The sequence below is a fragment of the Peromyscus leucopus genome, chromosome 7 (genome assembly GCF_004664715.2).
Source record: "Peromyscus leucopus breed LL Stock chromosome 7, UCI_PerLeu_2.1, whole genome shotgun sequence".
In the NCBI taxonomy this organism is placed as follows: Eukaryota; Metazoa; Chordata; class Mammalia; order Rodentia; family Cricetidae; genus Peromyscus; species Peromyscus leucopus.
The window spans coordinates 34,965,694-34,984,058 of record NC_051069.1 but is presented as its reverse complement, the minus strand read 5'-3'; the positions used below and the strand labels follow the sequence as shown (position 1 = coordinate 34,984,058).

General features: G+C 38.8%; 2 protein-coding genes across 2 annotated transcripts; both read left to right on the top strand.

Moving 5' to 3' along the window:
* The first annotated feature begins 5,458 nt into the window (after nt 1-5,458).
* LOC114684936 (olfactory receptor 147-like) lies at nt 5,459-6,403 on the top strand. The gene has a single exon (XM_028859486.1). It carries the CDS (start codon nt 5,474-5,476, stop codon nt 6,401-6,403), a length of 930 nt encoding a protein of 309 aa, XP_028715319.1. The 5' UTR covers nt 5,459-5,473.
* An 11,017-nt stretch (nt 6,404-17,420) lies between these two features.
* On the top strand, nt 17,421-18,365 carry LOC114684948 (olfactory receptor 143-like). The gene has a single exon (XM_028859498.1). The coding sequence runs from the start codon at nt 17,430-17,432 to the stop codon at nt 18,363-18,365; it is 936 nt and encodes a 311-aa protein (XP_028715331.1). The 5' UTR covers nt 17,421-17,429.

Genomic DNA, 18,365 nt, shown 5'->3' with positions numbered 1-18,365 from the left:
CGGATTTAACAAAGAAGGAGCTTCCTGTTAGCGTTCTCTGTCCTTTGTGTTCATGCTGTCTTGCCCACTGTACGCTAGCACATAGCTCTGACCTCGAAAGGATGGGCAGTTAGTTGCTAGTGTCTGAGACCACAGGACTGGCAGTTAGGGAGTGTAGGCCTGTCCGAGCTAATTGCTGGCAGCATAGCTGCCTACCACTGTGTCTGCCACTATCTGCGGAATGCACCCTGGCTGGGGAACGCATGTGTGGAGACCAGAACTTAAAGGTAGTGCAAATCTGCCCTTGGGCTCAGAACACAGACCCATGGCTTGGGAGGTAGGGTCTTAGCAGTCGGGGTAAGAGGCTAGTTCACATGGCAGTTTATCTGCATGGATAAGAGCTGAGGATGGCCCACCCAAGGAGACAGTGCATCAGATATAACGAGAAATCCATGGAGACTGTTTAAAAGGCCAGGAATTTATTAGGGAATGAAAACTCACTACAGTATGAGAGATTTATTATATGGTCCTAGAAAGCTATGCGATGGTCCACGCTGTCCTTTACCTGGTCCGTCTCAGCATCCAAAACCATGAGAAGGAGAAAGAGAGAGCCTACATGCATCCCAGGTCTTAAGGATTTGACAGTCCATGCCCCAGGGGCAGGTACTTCAAGGTCATAGGCAGGTGGAGCAGTTACCTGCTACATCTGTAGGGGAAGTGCTTCAAGGTCATGGACAGAATAGCTACCTACTGCAATATAACATTGTCATGGATAAGACACAATTTTATTTACCAATAAAGTCTAGGACCCACAAATTAGCGAAAATATGTTTGTCTTACTTATACTTAGTAACTTACTCAGTAAAATCACCATGAGATGTATGCAGTTTTCCTACAAATGAAAACTTAAGTCTTCATTATAGTTGAAAAAAATCTACTATGTATATAAACTTTATCTTTATCCATTTTTGGTTGTTAGATATCTAGATGGCTTCCATTTTTCAGCTTTTTAAAATAGTGTCTCTAAAGTATATTGACTTGGAGTTTTGGGTGAATAACAAAAAGTGGTAGGGCTGGATCATTTGGTAGATCTATTTTTAGGATTTACTTTCCCACCAGCAGAATACAAAAATTCCTTTTAATCAAATCCTCCTCAGCATTGCTGTTATCTGTTGTCTTGGTAGCTGCCATTTTGAATGGGGTGAGATGGAAACTCATTGTTTATATGTGTGAGTCTTTGATAATTAATGATTTTGATTAATGGTTTCACAGTGCTGGAAAGTAATTTGCATAGACTGGAGGAAAGAAATGAATGAAAAAATCAAAACAAATCTAACCAAAGAAAAAGTTCTTAGCATTTTATATTCAATATATTTTAATGAATCATTGTTGGAAGGCATTGCTGGCTGGTAGAGGTTGCAGTCTGCCATAGCCTGGCAGCTTTCTCTAGAGCTCTGCAATATGAAAACGCCCTCGCTCCCTTTCTCTCTCCCTCTCTCCCCAGCAAGGCTTCCTGGTCTCCACTTATCCTTACTGGAGGATGTCCCTGGACCTGGAGGACTGACTTTATCTAAAAGCTGTATCTAAACCAGATGCCTGATTCATCTTTAGCTTGACCCTTGGCACAGATACCTTGCTAAGAACATTTGTGCTGGGAGCTCCTCTATAGGATCCCACTGTCACATACAAAGTCTTGTGATAGGACTGTGCCACAAATGCAAATTAGGGTTTGTTCCCCGGGCTCCCCAGTCCTATACATTCCTTATCCTCTGGAATAAAGTTGAACTGATTCACAGAAATCTGTCTCCTGGAGGACTGTCTCTGTTGGTGTTCACGGACTGCATATAAAGCTTTCTGTTGCACATCTACCTCTTTTTCCTCTTGGATTGATGTCTGGCAGGCCAAGAGGGAAAGAGGACCCCAACAAATCACCAAGTCCTGATTACTGTGGAACCTCAAGGAATGTCCTGTGGGACACATTTCAAGTTTGCCCTAAGGAGTTTTTGGTCCCTTAGTAATTTTGGGGAGTCTGGAATAATTTTCCTTTTTGCTCTCTGTTCCTACTCATTGCCTGCTGTAATTGCCTCTACAGTTCACCTTACTTTCTTCTCTCTATAGCTGGTCATTTTCCCTTGTACTCTCTGGCCATATTAATTTTTCTCAGCACTGAAATTGTTTTAATTTTGTGCCACAAAATTTAATGGCTCCCAATGGCATTCCAAAAGGAAGAGATCTTTGATTTTGGCATTTCAGACCTTATTCTAATGCATTATTACTGACTTTTCTCTGATCTGAGTGTATGCTGCAGGTGTGGGAAAAGACATTGGATATTTTCAGCAAATCAGAGTGACATTCAGGGATGGAAGCTATAGGTTTTTTGTTTTCTCTGAAATTAGTAAATCTTATCTGGTGTTCCTTTTGATGGTCTTACATGCTTTATGGTTGTAACCCTGCCCACATTCTTTCTATAAGTAAGAAGAGCATTGGCACTATGTAAGTTTTTGATTGTGAGACAAATATTCTGTATAATATCTAGGATGTATTCTTAGAGAACTAGGAATGGATACTAATTTATTCATTCCTCTATATATTTATAGAGCAACCCCTGCATATGTCAGGTTTAATTGTGTTAAGTGCTTCAGAAGTAGGTCTGAAGAAAACAGCCTTTGATGTTATGGACTATAAATAAGACTATAAGATTTCATCTAGTGATGGAAAGTATGGAGAAACTATAGTATACAGGACAGGTTTTCATGCTCTTCTCTTTGGAGACTTTCCAAATGGGCAGGAATAAAATGTAGGCAACATTGGAGCACAGGTGATGTGCAGGAAGAATGGGGAATACCAGAGCAGGAAAGACTGGGTCAGGCAGGAGATGGGAGGGCAGAGTAGAGGAGGGAGTTTGAGGAGGGATAAGTAACACTAAAGACCTTTGAGAGAGTCATGTGTAAAGTACTACTGTAAAAGTTATTAAAATATTTTCATGTCTAAAATGAGTTTAAATTGATTCTCCTCATCATTTGGAGACAGCATTCATACTAGACACCACAAGTTATCAAATAAAACCTAGAACTAGGAATGAGCTAGCTTTTTGTTGTTATCCAATTGTGCCACATATATCCCCAGATATTACAGGCTATTGTCACTACCCTGGATTATCCCCAAACTTGACAATTAGAGCATATTGCAGAAGACACCATATACTCATGTCATAATATGGAGAAATAAAGCTTGCATCTCTCTAGTAGCCCATTGTCTAGCAGAATTAAGAAAAACATTTCTATGTCTACATATGTCCACTTTTTTTTACTCTCATCTTTTATTCATTGGTAATTTTTACATGAAAAAAATGGACTTAGATTATGTTCATCTACATACAATTCTGAATTCCAAATTCCAAATCAATTAACTCAAACACACAGCCCTGAAAAGGGATGTGATAATTTTACTTGCATTATATAAAGTCATCATAAGCATTAATTTCTCTCAGGATTCTCTAATCCTTTCCTGATAGCTATCTCTCAACTGTTCTGTGTGGTTAAAGAGATAGCACTATGTATCACTATTTGAAAGTTGGTCTTGTCTTATGTAAGAAGTTGGGAGGGGAATCTGGTATTGTTTAGCTTTTATAGTGACAAATGTCTGTACATGCTATCAAATGAGAAACACAATAATCAATTTCACCAAGGTTTGAATCATGAGAGCTACAAAATGGCTAACCTGACAGGATAAACCCACTTGTACAATATTGTCATAAGTGTAGGAATAATCAAAAAACAACCGTTTTTGGATTGGATTTCAGGCTTGCTCAACAGACAAACTCATTTCTAGCATGGTTCTTCAAGCTAACCACTGAGGCTAGAAAGGTCACAGGCCTGAGGGAAGTACTTACAACTGTTATTCTGCTATTGATATACTAGTAAACTGACTCCTAATGACTTTCCATTATACCCATAGATTAGTGCATATCTCAACCTTCATCAGAGATGTTTCTTTTAGCAGAAGATGGTGATTAGCACATATCTACAGCTGCTCAACAGGTAGAGAATAAGAGAGTGTGAATGCTCATCTCAAAATGGGACCTCCACAGCATACCCCTTTTCCCAAGGTGCAGAGATCTAAAGAAAGTAGGGGTGGAAAGAGTGTAAGAGCCACAATTGATGGATGACTACATCAAAACAATGTTTTCAGGATGTGCTCAAGGACCTCACAATGGTTATAACAGTATGCTTAAAATCCCTATAAAATCAAGCCTGAAAAAAATCCAAGAATGTATGGTGGGGGCATGGTAATGAAATATACCTCTAGCTGAAGAACTATTGGCAATTAATGGCTAGTGTGGGAAACATGTTTAGTTTCAAGGATGCAGCCCCTAAGAGGCTACCTACTCTCAAGTAGATGATTCTATACTCATATAATACAGGTAGTGACAAGGAGAGTCAGTGGGTTAAATAAATTGAAAAGAAGAGATGAACCTAGGAAGAAATAATGGTGGGAGAATGAAGAAAATCAGAGGAGAAAAAAAGTCAAGGATGAATTACATCAAAACACATTCTGTTTGTGTATAAAGTTTTTATACAATAACAGCAAAACAAAACAATAGTGTATACCTCCAATAAGCCAATGTCATTATTCGTGAACTAGTTTGTAAGCACCATGGCAACAAAGCCTGATCTCTGGGGGAAAATGTCTGGTAAACATAAGCTTTTCAATTTTTAATTAGGTCCCTAAGATTACAAACTCATAAAACCCTCTTGGGTTATTACCAGGTGACTCTTGTGACATTAGTAGACATTATTTAGCAACCTCTGGGTTAGAGAAGAAATTCTGGGAAAAGTCACCACTGGAAATCATGAACTACAGCTCATGGTTTTCCAGAATCAAGAAGAATGAGGGCTCTGGATTACCCAGTCCAAAATGAATTACTCGACATGGAAAAGCCAAATCTAGTAACAACAGAAAACAATATTTTTTTTTCAAGGCTATCTAGGCTATCCACTTTACAGCTCACCTGTGACATGTGTACTTGCCCCTCTGTGAGAGCAGAGTAGAAAAATTACTAACGTGACTTGTGAGTTCCCCATGCACAAAGGTAAGCAATGAATTGGATGCGTGATTTTTCCTTCCAAATCACCTCTGAGCAATCCAGTGAGTCTTTGATGTGCCTTGTCTCTTCTCTTTTGAGATGACCACTGAGCCTAAATAGGGGCATGGATTGTTAAGATAGAAGACCAGAGATGCCACAGAGTCAAGAGTAGTCATTGGTGACCTGAATATTATTCTCAAACAAATGACCTTTCATATATTTGTGGTTATTTCTATACATGAACTCCAAAATTGTAAAAAACAGAGGCACAGAGAAGTGTGTTCTTGATTTTATTATTTGATTCTGGTTCTTATTCTTATTCTAATGGGGTATGTTGGAGAAGCCTGGGATTTCATTTTAATGTCACTATTTAATGTTACTCTTTTCGCAGATATGACCTAGAAAAGAATGGCTTTAGGCAATGACTCTTCAGTGAAGGAGTTCATCCTGCTGGGCTTGACACAGGCGCCAGAGCTCCAGCTGCCTCTCTTCTTCCTCTTCTTGGGAATCTATGTGGTCTCCATGGTGGGGAACCTGGGCTTGATTGTTCTGATCATTTTAAACCCTCACCTGCACACCCCTATGTATTACTTTCTCTTCAACCTTGCCTTCACAGACCTCTGCTACTCCTCTGTCATAACCCCCAAAATGCTGGTGAGTTTTGTGAAGCAGAACATCATCTCCCATGCTGAGTGCATAACTCAGCTTTTTTTCTATGCCTTCTTCATTATTGATGAATGCTACATTTTGACAGCCATGGCCTATGACAGATATGCTGCCATCTGCAAACCCCTGCTTTACCAGGTCACCATGTCCCATCAGGTCTGCCACTTGATGCTGGTGGGTGTGTATGTGATGGGGTTTGTGGAAGCCATGGCCCATACTGGTAGCATGCTGAGACTTGTCTTCTGTGATGGCAACATCATCAATCAGTATGTATGTGACATACTTCCTCTCCTGAAGCTCTCCTGCACAAGTACTACCATCAATGAGTTGTTGGTGTTCATTGTTGTGGGTATCAATGTAATAGTGCCCAGCCTGACTATCTTTATTTCTTACACCTTGATCCTTTCCAACATCCTCAGCATCCATTCTGCAGAGGGTAGGTCAAAAGCCTTCAGTACCTGTGGCTCCCATGTAATAGCTGTTTCTTTTTTCTTTGGTGCTGCAGCATTCATGTATCTTAAGCCTTCTAGTACATCTGTGGATGAAGATAAAGTATCTACCATTTTTTATACAGTTGTGGGCCCAATGCTGAATCCTTTCATCTACAGTATAAGGAATAAGGATGTCCATATTGCAGTGAGAAAAACTTTGAAGAAAAGGATATTTGCCTAAGTGGAATCGGTATTTGTTATGGAAGTTAATCTTAGGACATATGAGGTTTACAACTACAGAGAGAACCAGCTCATTTGCAGAGCATTTGCTTACATGCATGGGACCCTGGATTTGGCCCACAGTATTGAAAAACTTCAATGGCTACAACAACTAAAATAACATTAAAAAAAAACAACTCCCTAATAGTGAGGACAGTGTAGCATTAAAATTATTTAACACTATTTAAAATTAAGTTAAATATCAAGGAAACTTCAGAAGGAAATACAGTAAAGAATGATTAACTCATTATCCTTTCACGGTAGAATGCATAGTTTATTCTACAACTTTCTAAAATCATATGTATGTTTTGTCAGTATTGAAAAGTGAAGAACACATTTTTGTACCTGTCTACTCATACAGTACACTTTAGGCTTAGAAATCACAAGGATTTTTTTTTTTTCTGACAAGGCATTTATTAGCTCCTGAGTGTTTCTGGACCAGGAGCACTTTGGGGCTGAAAGCAAGCTCTGAAGAGCCTTGAGTGTGCACCATGGTGCTCTTGGGTTTCATGAGGACCTGGAGATAGGAGTCTTGTGTGTGGTTCCACTTGTCCTCCATTCAGAAAAAGGGCAGGGCCTTCCAACTCCAGTGTGCCCCAGAAGAACCAGTCCAACCAGTCCCTAGCCATCCCATTGCTGGCTGGCTGCAGTTGGTGTGTTTGGCAGTGGGGGTTGGAATTGGCTTCTCTATGTGTCCAATGTCTATATCGTGGGGTCACATGTAAACTGCCCACCTAGAAATGAGGGAGCCATAGAGATGAGATTCCACATCATCCTTAGGTGATTCCTGTGGAGGTAGCAGAAATCACAAGGACTTAAGTACAAAGCACTGGATGATATTATACTCAGAAACAAAAAGGTCACGAGATCTTCTACATATACATTTTGAATATCTTTGCAGTTTGTGTTTGAGGAATAATATTCATGCCCTCTTGCATGCTAGGCAAGTGCTCTTCCACTGATCAATATCTTAACCACAACTGTGAGATCTTTGATGAGGGCACATCTAGAAGTCTTATGTCGCTGTACTAGAAGTCTTTTGTCGAGACAAAAATTTCAGTAGTATTAAAGACAATGTGTCATTTATTCAGTTAGTACCCCTCTGGATATCTTTGCAGGAGAGTTCATTTCAAAACTTCCTTTGTCTCTCTGAATGTTCAAATGATGTGGGGAAATGCCCTTATCACTCTGATCTTTTCTCTTCAGTCTTAAATCAGTTTGGGAAACAGCAATTGATGGATGAGTTTGTTGTAATTCCAGTGCCTGAAGACTGAAAATGAAACGCTTTAGGTCATTCAGGCTAAAGGGAACCTATATCAGGTTTTTCCCTCATGGTCTTGACGGTAAGTACATGAATATATGGACCTGTTATGTCTTCAATGGGAAGAATTTAACTAAGCAAATTTACTAATTATGGGTAGAAGAATTTCCTCTTTTACTCAAGTAAATCATATAATCTTAATTTATTAGCAGTCAGCTTTTTCCCTTTAATAATTTCCAATTTTGGCACATATATGCAATGGAGTACTATTCAGCTGTAAAAAAACAATGATATTATGAAATTTGCAGGCAAATGGATGGAACTAGAAAATATCATCCTGTGTGAGGTAACTCCTACTCAGAAGGACAAACATAGTATGTACTCACTCAAAAGTGATTACTAGATGTGAGGGAAAGTATGGTCAGACTGCAACCCACAGCTCCAGAGTGGCTAGCTAACAGGGAAAGACCCTAGGAGGGACACATGGATGATTCAGAGAAGAAGTGGATGAGATCTGTATGAGTGAACTGGGTGTGGGGGGTGGCAGAAGGCAAGGAGTGGAGGATGAGAACAGAGGGAAGTGAGAGGGTCAAGCTGGAACAGGGACAGAGTGGGAGGCCAGGGAGGGAGATATCATGATAGATGAGGACATCATGGGAATAGGAAGAGGCAGGGTGCTGGGGAGCCTCTTAGGAATCCACAAAGATGACCCCACCTTGGACTGCTGGCAGTAGTCCAGAGGGTGTCTGGTCTGGTCTACTCTGGTGATCAGCCTAGTGAATACCCTAACTGTCATCATAGAGCCTTGTCCAGTGACTGATGGAGGCAGATGTAGAGATCCACGGCTAGGCACCAGGCTGAGCTCCAGGGATCCAATCCTTGAGAGAGAGAGAGAGGAGGGATTCTGCAGGTGAGGGACGTCACCATCATGATGGGAAGACTTGCAGAGATGACTGGCCACACTAGTGGAAGCCCATGGACTGTAGACTAGTGGCTGTGGAACCCCCATGGGACTGCACTAGGCCCTCTGCATATGGAAGATGGTTGCTTGGCTCGAAATGTTTGGGGGGAACCCAGGCAGGGAGATCGGGATCCATCCTTGAAGCATGGGCAGGCTTTTGGGAATCTGGTGCCTGTGGTGTGACGCCTTGAGCAGCCTTGGTGCAGTGGGAAGGGGCTTGGACCTGCCTAGGCTTAGTGTGCTGGGCTCTGCTGACCCCCCATGGGAGACCTTGATTTGGGGGATGTGGACATGGCTCGGGAGAGGGCTTTAGGGTGGGAGGAGGGAGAAGGTGGGATCTCTGGGTGGTAAGTAGAGTGAGTGGAAAAATTCTTAATAAAGAAAAATGAAAAAAAATTCCACTTTCAATTTTTCCCAGAATTCTACATACAATGATGCAGTTTTTTGATTTGGGAGATGTGGAGATGTGGGGTGGCTTGGGAGAGGACTTTAGGGTGGGAGGAGGTAGATGGTGGGATCTCTGGGTGGTATGTAGACTGAGTGGAAAATTTCTTAATAAAGAAAAATGAAAAAAAAATCCACTTTCATTCTCTCTCAGAATTCTACATACAATGATGCAGTTTATTGAAGTAATGTAAACTGAGCATGTATCTTATTTTAGATATCAAGATATGTGCACTTTAGTCAAACATTAAATATACAGCCAGATATTATGTGGAGAGAGAGAGTCTAAATTGGAGCTCTTCATCTGGTCCCTCTCCTAGTAGCTCAGCGAAGAAGAGGGGCAGGAGGATTGTAGGCATCAGAGGGGATAGAAGACCCCAAGAAAACACGGGCAACTGAATGAACTAAACAGGGCACATATGGGCTCAGAGAGCCTGAACGGGACAAGCATGTGTCTTGCAGGGGTGTGCCCCAGGTCCTCTGTGTAAATGTTGTGGCTCTTAGGTTGGTGTTTTTGTGGGAATCCTAACTGAGAGCAGGTATGTCTTTGACTCTTGCCTACTCTTCGGACTCCTTTCCTCCTGTGGGTTTGCATTGTACAGCTTCCTTGTGAGGGATAAAAAAATTAAAATAAAAAATATAAATGTGCAGATGGTGAAGATGCCCGTGATGCCTCTGATCTCAGAATGATTCAGATTAGTAAGATGGTGTAAAATAATTATTGTTTCTGTGAGTTTGTGTCAGAAAAATAACATACAATGTCTTGAACAAATGTAATTGTACTGATATCCACTGCCTTGTTCTCTTGGGTTGGCTGGTAGGAAGGGCTCTTTGGAGGTGGCAGATGACCTGATGGAAGGTAAGATTGCCAGATCAACATCTAAGCACAAGGAGGGACTGAACAGCATTTCAGATGCAGGAACAATCTTTATGATGGTCTAGATGATTAGGGAAAGAGATGAATGCTATGGGAAAGGGTGGAGCAGAAAAACATGCATGTAAGTGTGAAGAATAATTAGTAAATGAAGTTGAATCAGTTCATTGTAAGAAAAAAAGAATTAATGTCAAGAAGCACAATAAAAATTCAGGTGACATCAAATATACAATGGATTTCCTTTTCTTCTTTTCTCTGAATTCTGAAGCTCAGTCCATGTTCATTTATAACGAATCTATAGTGAAATTGATGAAACAACAAATTTTAATGACAAATATTTTCATGTCCACTAGGAGAGGTGATGTTTCTTTGCTGTTACTAGATGTCATTGAGGCAACAGCAGGAGTTAGCTTGATGTCCCTTGCTTATGTCTCTCTCTCCCCACCTGCTCAGTTAAGTGTGTTAAATGGAAAGATCAGGGGAAATGGTCTGGTTTTGAGTCCAGATTCTCTAAGTTTTGAGTCCTTGTCCTTTCAGTCTTAGAACTAATATTAAAACTGCTGTGGTATACATTAAATAAATGATATGCATTTTAAAAGTACTACATATTGTGTTTAAATATCATTTTAAGGGATATAAGTGAGCAGTTTTTTTCACTTAACTTTCTGAAGTCAGTATGTATTTGATACTCAGTAGCCCCCCACTGCTTATTTTAGTTTTGTTTTTCGTTGAGACAGGATTGTATTTTGTAGCCCAGGGTGGCCATGAAGTTAATCCCTTGAGCAATGAGATTGTAGGTGTGTCTACTCTTCCTGGCTTAACAACCTCTCAATGTTGATGATGGCCTGCTGGTGGTTCCAGCATCTGCCATTGCTAATATCTATGCAAGCAACTGATCATAGCTATTGGGTTTTCTGTTATTAAAATTAAGTTGGTTGAATTTGTGCTAACACACATATGGAATTAACTCAGGGCTATTTAAGATTTATATATATATATATATATATATATATATATATATGAAAAACCATATTTATTTTTAAAATTGCAAGATCAATTCAAATTATAATATAAATGGAAATATACTTCTGTCACATTTATCATAAATATATTAGAATAATAGCATATTCAAAAGAAATTATGGAAATATATGTGTTTACTACTTGGAAAGGATGTAGTATCTTCCTATGCCAGAAAGCATTAAATACACACAAATATACCTTCATTTTGAAAGGATTTTATTGGTGAAATTGTACCATTGTTATATATTAATTTACTTATTCACTCATTGAAAAGCAATTATGCCCAAGAAGTCAAGGTTAACTACAAGTCATAGGAACTAGGTCATTATACATGAAACTCATGCACACACATAATGGCATATATGTTAAAAAGCCTTATTTTTGAAGACAGGATAAATTGTTGAGTCATCTGAAAAATAGGAGTGTATACATACATATAATAGGATCCTTTAAATAAAAATAAAGTAGGAATCTTAAGCATTAGATCTCAGGTCATTGTGGGTTGACAGCCTCCTTTTCTTTCTAAGTGATATGTCACACTCGATCAGACATCAGGTCTCACTAATCTTGATATTGCTGTCTCAGTACAGTTCCACATTGTCTTCATATTCTTTGTTTACCAGTGGTTTTTATGCAGGGGTGTTCCTGCATGAAGTTTTGTTCATGTCCCATTCCCCAGGACAGGGGATTGTAGTAGTACTATTTTTAGTATTTTTGAGGACCCTCTGTACTGATTGTCATAGTGACTGTCATAGTGGACTTTCCCATTAGTATGTACATAGTGATACAATTTTATGAAAATATATTTTGCATTCAGAGACTGGGCTTCATACCAAGTTAATTATACATCTTGATGTCATTTAAGAGCTAAGACTGATATCTTGTTGTATATTCAGTTTGTTTGTTTAACCTGCAATTAAGAGAACAATGTAACAAGCCACCATATTTGGTTTGAATTTTCTGTCTTCAGCCTTTACAACTTAAGCTAATGCATAGCTTTGATGTTGGTTATTAATTCTTCTATGTCTATGACCAAAATTTATTCTTATAGGCCCCTGACTCAGAGTAACATGTGTGTAAGTATGTGTTGTGATAGTCATTTGCTAAAAGCAGACAAAATGTTGGGAGCAAACTTACAAAATAAGTATCTACCATACAATTTGAAAACAAGGTGTAGCTTGATAATGCCTCTTTGAGGTTATTTTTACTATTTTGAGTGAGTTGGGGAGAGTCAATAAAATGACTTCTACTCTAAAATTCTGTTACGTGCTTCTCTAAAGAATCTTTTGTCTCTTTCTCATGCCAGACTTTCTATGTTGTTCAAAAACTACAGAGCAAAACCCTTAGTTAGGAAGAGATATTAGGGCAGTCAGACAGCAGATAGATAAACTTAGTAGACAGACTACAACTAGACCAGTAGTCATAATCTATGGGCAGACAGAAGACACAGGGAGCAAAGTGGTGAATTCAAATTTAGGCTTGCTCTTGGTCAAATTCCTTCAAGAGGAAGTCTGTGTTTTCATCCTTTATTACATTATTGACACAGATGTATAACTGAACTTTTAAAATAAAAAACAAAATAAGACAAATTTAAATGGCCCAGAACAAAATGTTGACTTTTTATTTTATTGTGTAAAGTGATTGGAAAATAGAAAAAAATATGTAGCACATAAAAAAGATAAAGTTCTGGACTACAGTGCTCAAAAAGCAGAGGTTCTAAAAAAGGAACAACCATCCCATGTAGAATTGGCAAAAACCTAGGGAAGGGTCTCTTGTATGAAAATGAAAAAAAAAATCTCTAAGAATTAAGGAGAAAAGTGCCTCAATAAATATATACCTAGGTCACATGAATGTGCTCCTTAATATAATATAGTGATTATGAGAGATTTCAACATTTCAGATTTGTATCACAGAAGACAGTCCATCAATATATGAATGGGCCAAAAATTCCCCAAAGGAGAGTCATAAAAACTGAGGAGAAGTTGAGAAGAAATTAGAGAAACACAGGGTAGAGAATGAAAACTAACAAAAAAATTAATTTATGGAAATCAAAGCAACCCTAGTAATGATGAATGAACAATTTCCAATAATTTAAAATACTTGACAATAGTAACAAGAATATTGATATAATTGAATTCCTAGTTAAAATAATAGTGGCAGGAGACATCAAGAAAAGGTTGTGTATACATACAGTGCTAGTAAGAGACTACTAGTAAGAGTAAGTGACTGGTAAGAGACCAAGTTAGAATCAGACAGAATACCTCAAACATAAGAAAGAGCCCACAAGTTTGTACAAGTGAGAGGCCACTCCACCTTTCAAGGAGGCAGTTCCTCTTGGTTTTGGAGGCCAGGTGAAGATAGTGAGAAAGGGAGATATTAACGTTATATTGTTCACCAGCTGCCTGGATGATGTGAAAATAACAGAAGAAATGAAGAAGGGTGCAAGAGAATCCCTGACCATCATAAAAAAGTTTGAACTTTGAGCATACCAATAGAAACAAAATAGACTGGTCTGGGAGGTGGACATAGTAGCAGTCCAGGCTTTAGAGTGTGGGAAGCAGATGACTTCCTGAGTGAATGCCTGTTGTTGACAAGAATACAGCCATATCAAGTACATGAATGCCTTAAACCCAGGGAAATGGCAAACCTTCTAAGAGTCAATCTCAAAGAAATGGCATAGACTTGCCATGGTCTGTGTATGGATATGTAAAGAAAGTATCAGCTACAACTTCCTCCTCCTAGATGTTTACAGTCTGAGAATGCCCCTCTACAGAAACCTCCTTGTGAGGTTAGCTAAACTCATTTCCTTGTTCAGTCTTATGGAATAAAACTGCCTCTTCCTTCAGCTATATACAATGAACTCATTATGGTAATTTGAATAAGAATGGCCCTCATAGACTCATACATTTGAATGCATGGTCATCAATTGGTTAAACTGCTTGGGAAGAATTAGGAGGTGTAACTTTGATGGAGGATGTGTGTCACTGGGGTTGGGCTTTGAGGTTTCTAAAACCTATCCCAGGCCCAGTCTCTCTTTGCCTCCTATTTGAGGATAAGGGTACAGTCTCTCAGCTACTGTCACAGCACCATGCCTGCCTGCCCTGTGCTGTGCTTTCCACCATGATGCTCACAAACTCTAGCCCTATTGGACTCTAAGTCTGAAAAACTCTCCTATAAGTTAGTTTGGTCATGGTGTCTCTTCATAGCAATACAGTATAAGTAGTACAGCTACATCCTTGATTCAGATGTATAGAATAAAGGAGCTGAGTTTCCAGGCTATTTCTGGTGCATCCCCATTAGAGTGCCTGATCCATCCAATCTCAGCTTTTCTGTATGTATATCTGTGAGTTTTTCCTTTCTTTATTACCTAACCACCCTAGTCATGTATTGAGGATACAACTATGTGGACTTTAGAAGTACTGTTAGACTAGTGACTCACTTGGACAATTTAATCATAGTAAAAATGGACAGAGGTGATCCCTTATCCCCTGCCACAGCCATTATGAAGGTCATGAACTATTCTTTCCTTTGCCCAGTCTGTCCTTCTCTCTTCTTTTTAAATTCCTTTGTTTTCCTTTTTTTAAAATAACAAAACAAGACAAAAGTGGTTCACTATATATCCTTGGATTTGCAATCCCTCAGCTCAGATTCTTCAATGCTAAGATGCAGAGAGTGTACCTGTGGACAGAGTCTAACATTCTTAAAACAACAGACAGATTAATAAAAGACAAATATGGTAGATAAAATTGTTCAAGATTTTGCATGAAATAGGTGAATAGAAACCAAAAACTTAGAGATCAAAGAAAATAGTCCAATGTTATGGCTAAGACTGAAAGAGACTGAAAAGCTATGTATAAGTGTGATTGGACAAAAAGTAGGAACTAATTAGCAACTTGAAATATGAAATCTGGCTAATCTGTCTATTCTGATTCTTCTTGTTCCATTTGTGTCATACTCATTCATCCTGAATACATGCCAAGACTCCTTCTAGAATGGAGGCCTATTGATTCACTCTAAGATAGAGAAGGTAATACAATTTCTTAATGGTCAGCTGACTCACACATGGAATAGTATTTCTATTTTCTGGTTGATTCAGAGGGGAGTGATTCCATATTCTACAGCTTAACTTAAGTAAGTTCTTTGTTATAATGGTCTATTTTATTAGAGGATTTATCCTGAAAGAGTATCAATGTCTGCATTAGAAAAAGTTCGAGTGACCTACGAGGCATGTTCTATTAGAATATCATCAAGTTACTTAGCAGAAAACTTAAAAGCCAGAAGGGCTTTTTTGTTTCGAGCACACCATTTTCTAAGTCTCAACAGTGCCCGTGGAATATATTAGAATATCTAGACAGGTTTAATTAGCCACAACTGGCGTGTTGGTGGCAATGATGTGGATTATAATACTGGCATACACTAATGAGCAGGGTTAAGGGATGACGTTCATTCAGTTACCCTGGAGAGCAACACAGCATATATTTCCTTCCTCTGAATGTCCATGTGATGAGGATGAGAAACCCTGGTTTATCTGTATAAAGATATGGAACAGGGAAGGGGGATTGCACCTTTTTTATACATCTAGGACAGTCTTACATGCTACATTATGTGGATCATTGAATTTCATTAAAACAATAATATGATACAAGCTCTTCGTCTTGATTCATATTACTATCATTACCATTACTACAGTGCTCAAGTTAGACCTGTAGACCTATGTGTGAAAAGCAAGGTTTCTCCCTTGAGCCATATCCCAGATCCTCTTTCATGAGCTGTATGTTGCAGATATCCACCCAATTATGGATAGGAAAATAAATTTAACAAGGCCAGAAAATTACAGCTTTGATATATAGTTTCATTCTTAAGAAATAGGAAAATCTGGATTTAAACTCAGACTTTGAGTGCCTAGTTCTTTCTTCCAATCTTTTTGCTCCACAACTTTTTTTTTTCTTTTGTAGAATGGTCATCTATGAACTAATAGTTACTGATCAATTGCAAGGATTTCTAGAAATTTACTGGAAATGACAAGTGAGTATGTCCCTGAATTTTTTTCTTGGTGAGTTGTTCAGGGCATAATGAGTAAAATCCTGAAGGGAACTACCTAATACTCTGCTCAGGGAATGAGGTATTTCTGGTGGGAAATCACAAACTAAGTAGAACTTTGAGTCTCAAAAGAGACAGTGTTTATATCCATGCTACATGATATAAATACATATTCTGTTACTTCTACCCTAAAGGGACTCACTCAACCTGAAAGGTGTCACCAAGGAGAGAATAATTTTCTATACTTCTCTGGTGGTTATTATTGGTTGTCAATTTGACTATAATTGGAATGAACTATAATCCAGAAATGGAGGACATACTTGTGATCCAGATCTTGTGGCAGGAAGATACATGCCTTTAATCCAGATATTGAGGCCAGAAGACATACCTTTAATCTGGGCCACACCTTCTACTGGAAGCCTATATAAAGATAATGGAAGAAACAAGGGTTCACTTTTCACCTCCTTATCTTTGACTTGTCATCAAATCCATTCCTTCTTTAGGATCCCAGCAGACTAGCTGAGATACCCAGCCTTGTCAGACTGAGCAGCTACTAGATTCTTGGACTATCCACTCATAAGTAGCCATTGTTGAACTGCAGCCTGTAAGTCATTCCAGTTAATTCCCTTATATAATATATAAATGTTATACATCATATATATTCATTCCATTAGTTCTGTGACTCTAGAGAATCCTGACTCATACAGTTTTTAATATATTTTCCAAGAATGCTTGGTTATATAGGTCTCACTTGAGTGAAATGATGTATTAGATGCACATATGAGATTGTTATTGCCTTAGTGTGCATAAAGAAAACTTGACAGAAATCCTTAAAGTGAATCATGTCATTTCCCTGGCATAGATATTTTAGGATGTTAGAGTCAGTTTTGTATTGATAACTAGTATGCCCTCATTATCAGAAACTTAGTTCCTTTAGGACATTTGACGTGAAAGGGCCTGTGTGGTCCAAGAGCAGTGACACATTCAGGTGAGTAGAAGTTAGTGTTTCACCAATCATCTTTATCTTTTTAACATCCCCTAAATCTCAAGCTATATGAATCATGGGTTCAGGAGACAGTGATGGTTTATTTCTCTTCTATTCCTAATCCTTAATGAAGATTAAAGAGACTGGAAGAAATGATTGTTTAAAGACTTTAGGAATTGTGTCAGTGTTTTATCAGAGTAGATGCTCATCATAGATAGGAAAAGAAAAAATAGGGATTTCTGAGGAGTGAGAAGAAATGTTCTTTGAATATTATGCTCAGTGAATGAAGACAACCATGAATGAGTAACAACTGGCTCTAGCTGTCCTTTTGGAGTCAGTGACAGAGGTCCCTGTTAATGTGCCCCTTTCCTACTGTTTCTACAGATGTACTGGTGACACAAATGACTATGGGGAATGACTCTTCAGTGACCGAATTCATTCTCACTGGACTGACAGAGAAACCTGAGCTCCAGATGCCCCTGTTTGTCATCTTTCTAGTGAACTTTGTAGCCACTGTGGTGGGAAACTTGAGTTTAATGAGTCTCATTTTCCTGAATTCAAACTTGCAGACTCCCATGTACTTTTTTCTCTTTAATCTGTCCTTCATTGATTTATTTTATTCATTTGTCTTTACTCCCAAAACATTAATGAGTTTTGTCTTAGACAAGAACAGAATTTCTTTTACGGGATGCATGACTCAGCTGTTTTTCTTCTGCCTTTTTGCCCATTCTGAATGCTATGTCCTGACAGCCATGGCCCTTGATCGCTATGTAGCCATCTGCCAACCCCTGTTGTACATGGTCATCATGTCTCCTAGGAGATGTTCCCTGATGATGTTTGGTTCTTACTTGATGGGGTTTGCTGGAGCCATGGTTCACACAGGGTTTATGATCAGGCTGAACTTTTGTGATTCTAACATCATCAACCACTACATGTGTGATATCTTGCCCCTTCTCCAGCTCTCCTGCAGCAGCATCTATGCCAATGAGCTTGTGAGTTCTGTTGTTGTCAGCATGGTAGTCATTGCATCCAGCATCATTATCTTAATGTCCTATGCTTTGATTCTTTTTAATATCATTCAGATGTCATCAGGTAAAGGTTTGTCCAAAGCCATGAGCACCTGCAGTTCTCATATAATAACTGTTGCCCTATTCTATGGATTTGGTGTGCTTACACATATCAAAACATCATCAAATGAATCTGTGGACCAGGGGAAAGTTTTTAGTGTATTTTGTACATTTTTGCTGCCCTTGCTGAACCCTTTTATTTACAGTCTCAGGAATAAGGATGTCAAGATTGCTATAAGGAGAACTCTGATGAGACTCACAGTGAGTTAA

Excerpts from the sequence above, each read along its gene's own strand:
- LOC114684936 (XM_028859486.1), top strand. The coding sequence starts at position 5,474 with ATGGCTTTAGGCAATGACTCTTCAGTGAAGGAGTTCATCCTGCTGGGC.
- LOC114684948 (XM_028859498.1), top strand. The coding sequence starts at position 17,430 with ATGACTATGGGGAATGACTCTTCAGTGACCGAATTCATTCTCACTGGA.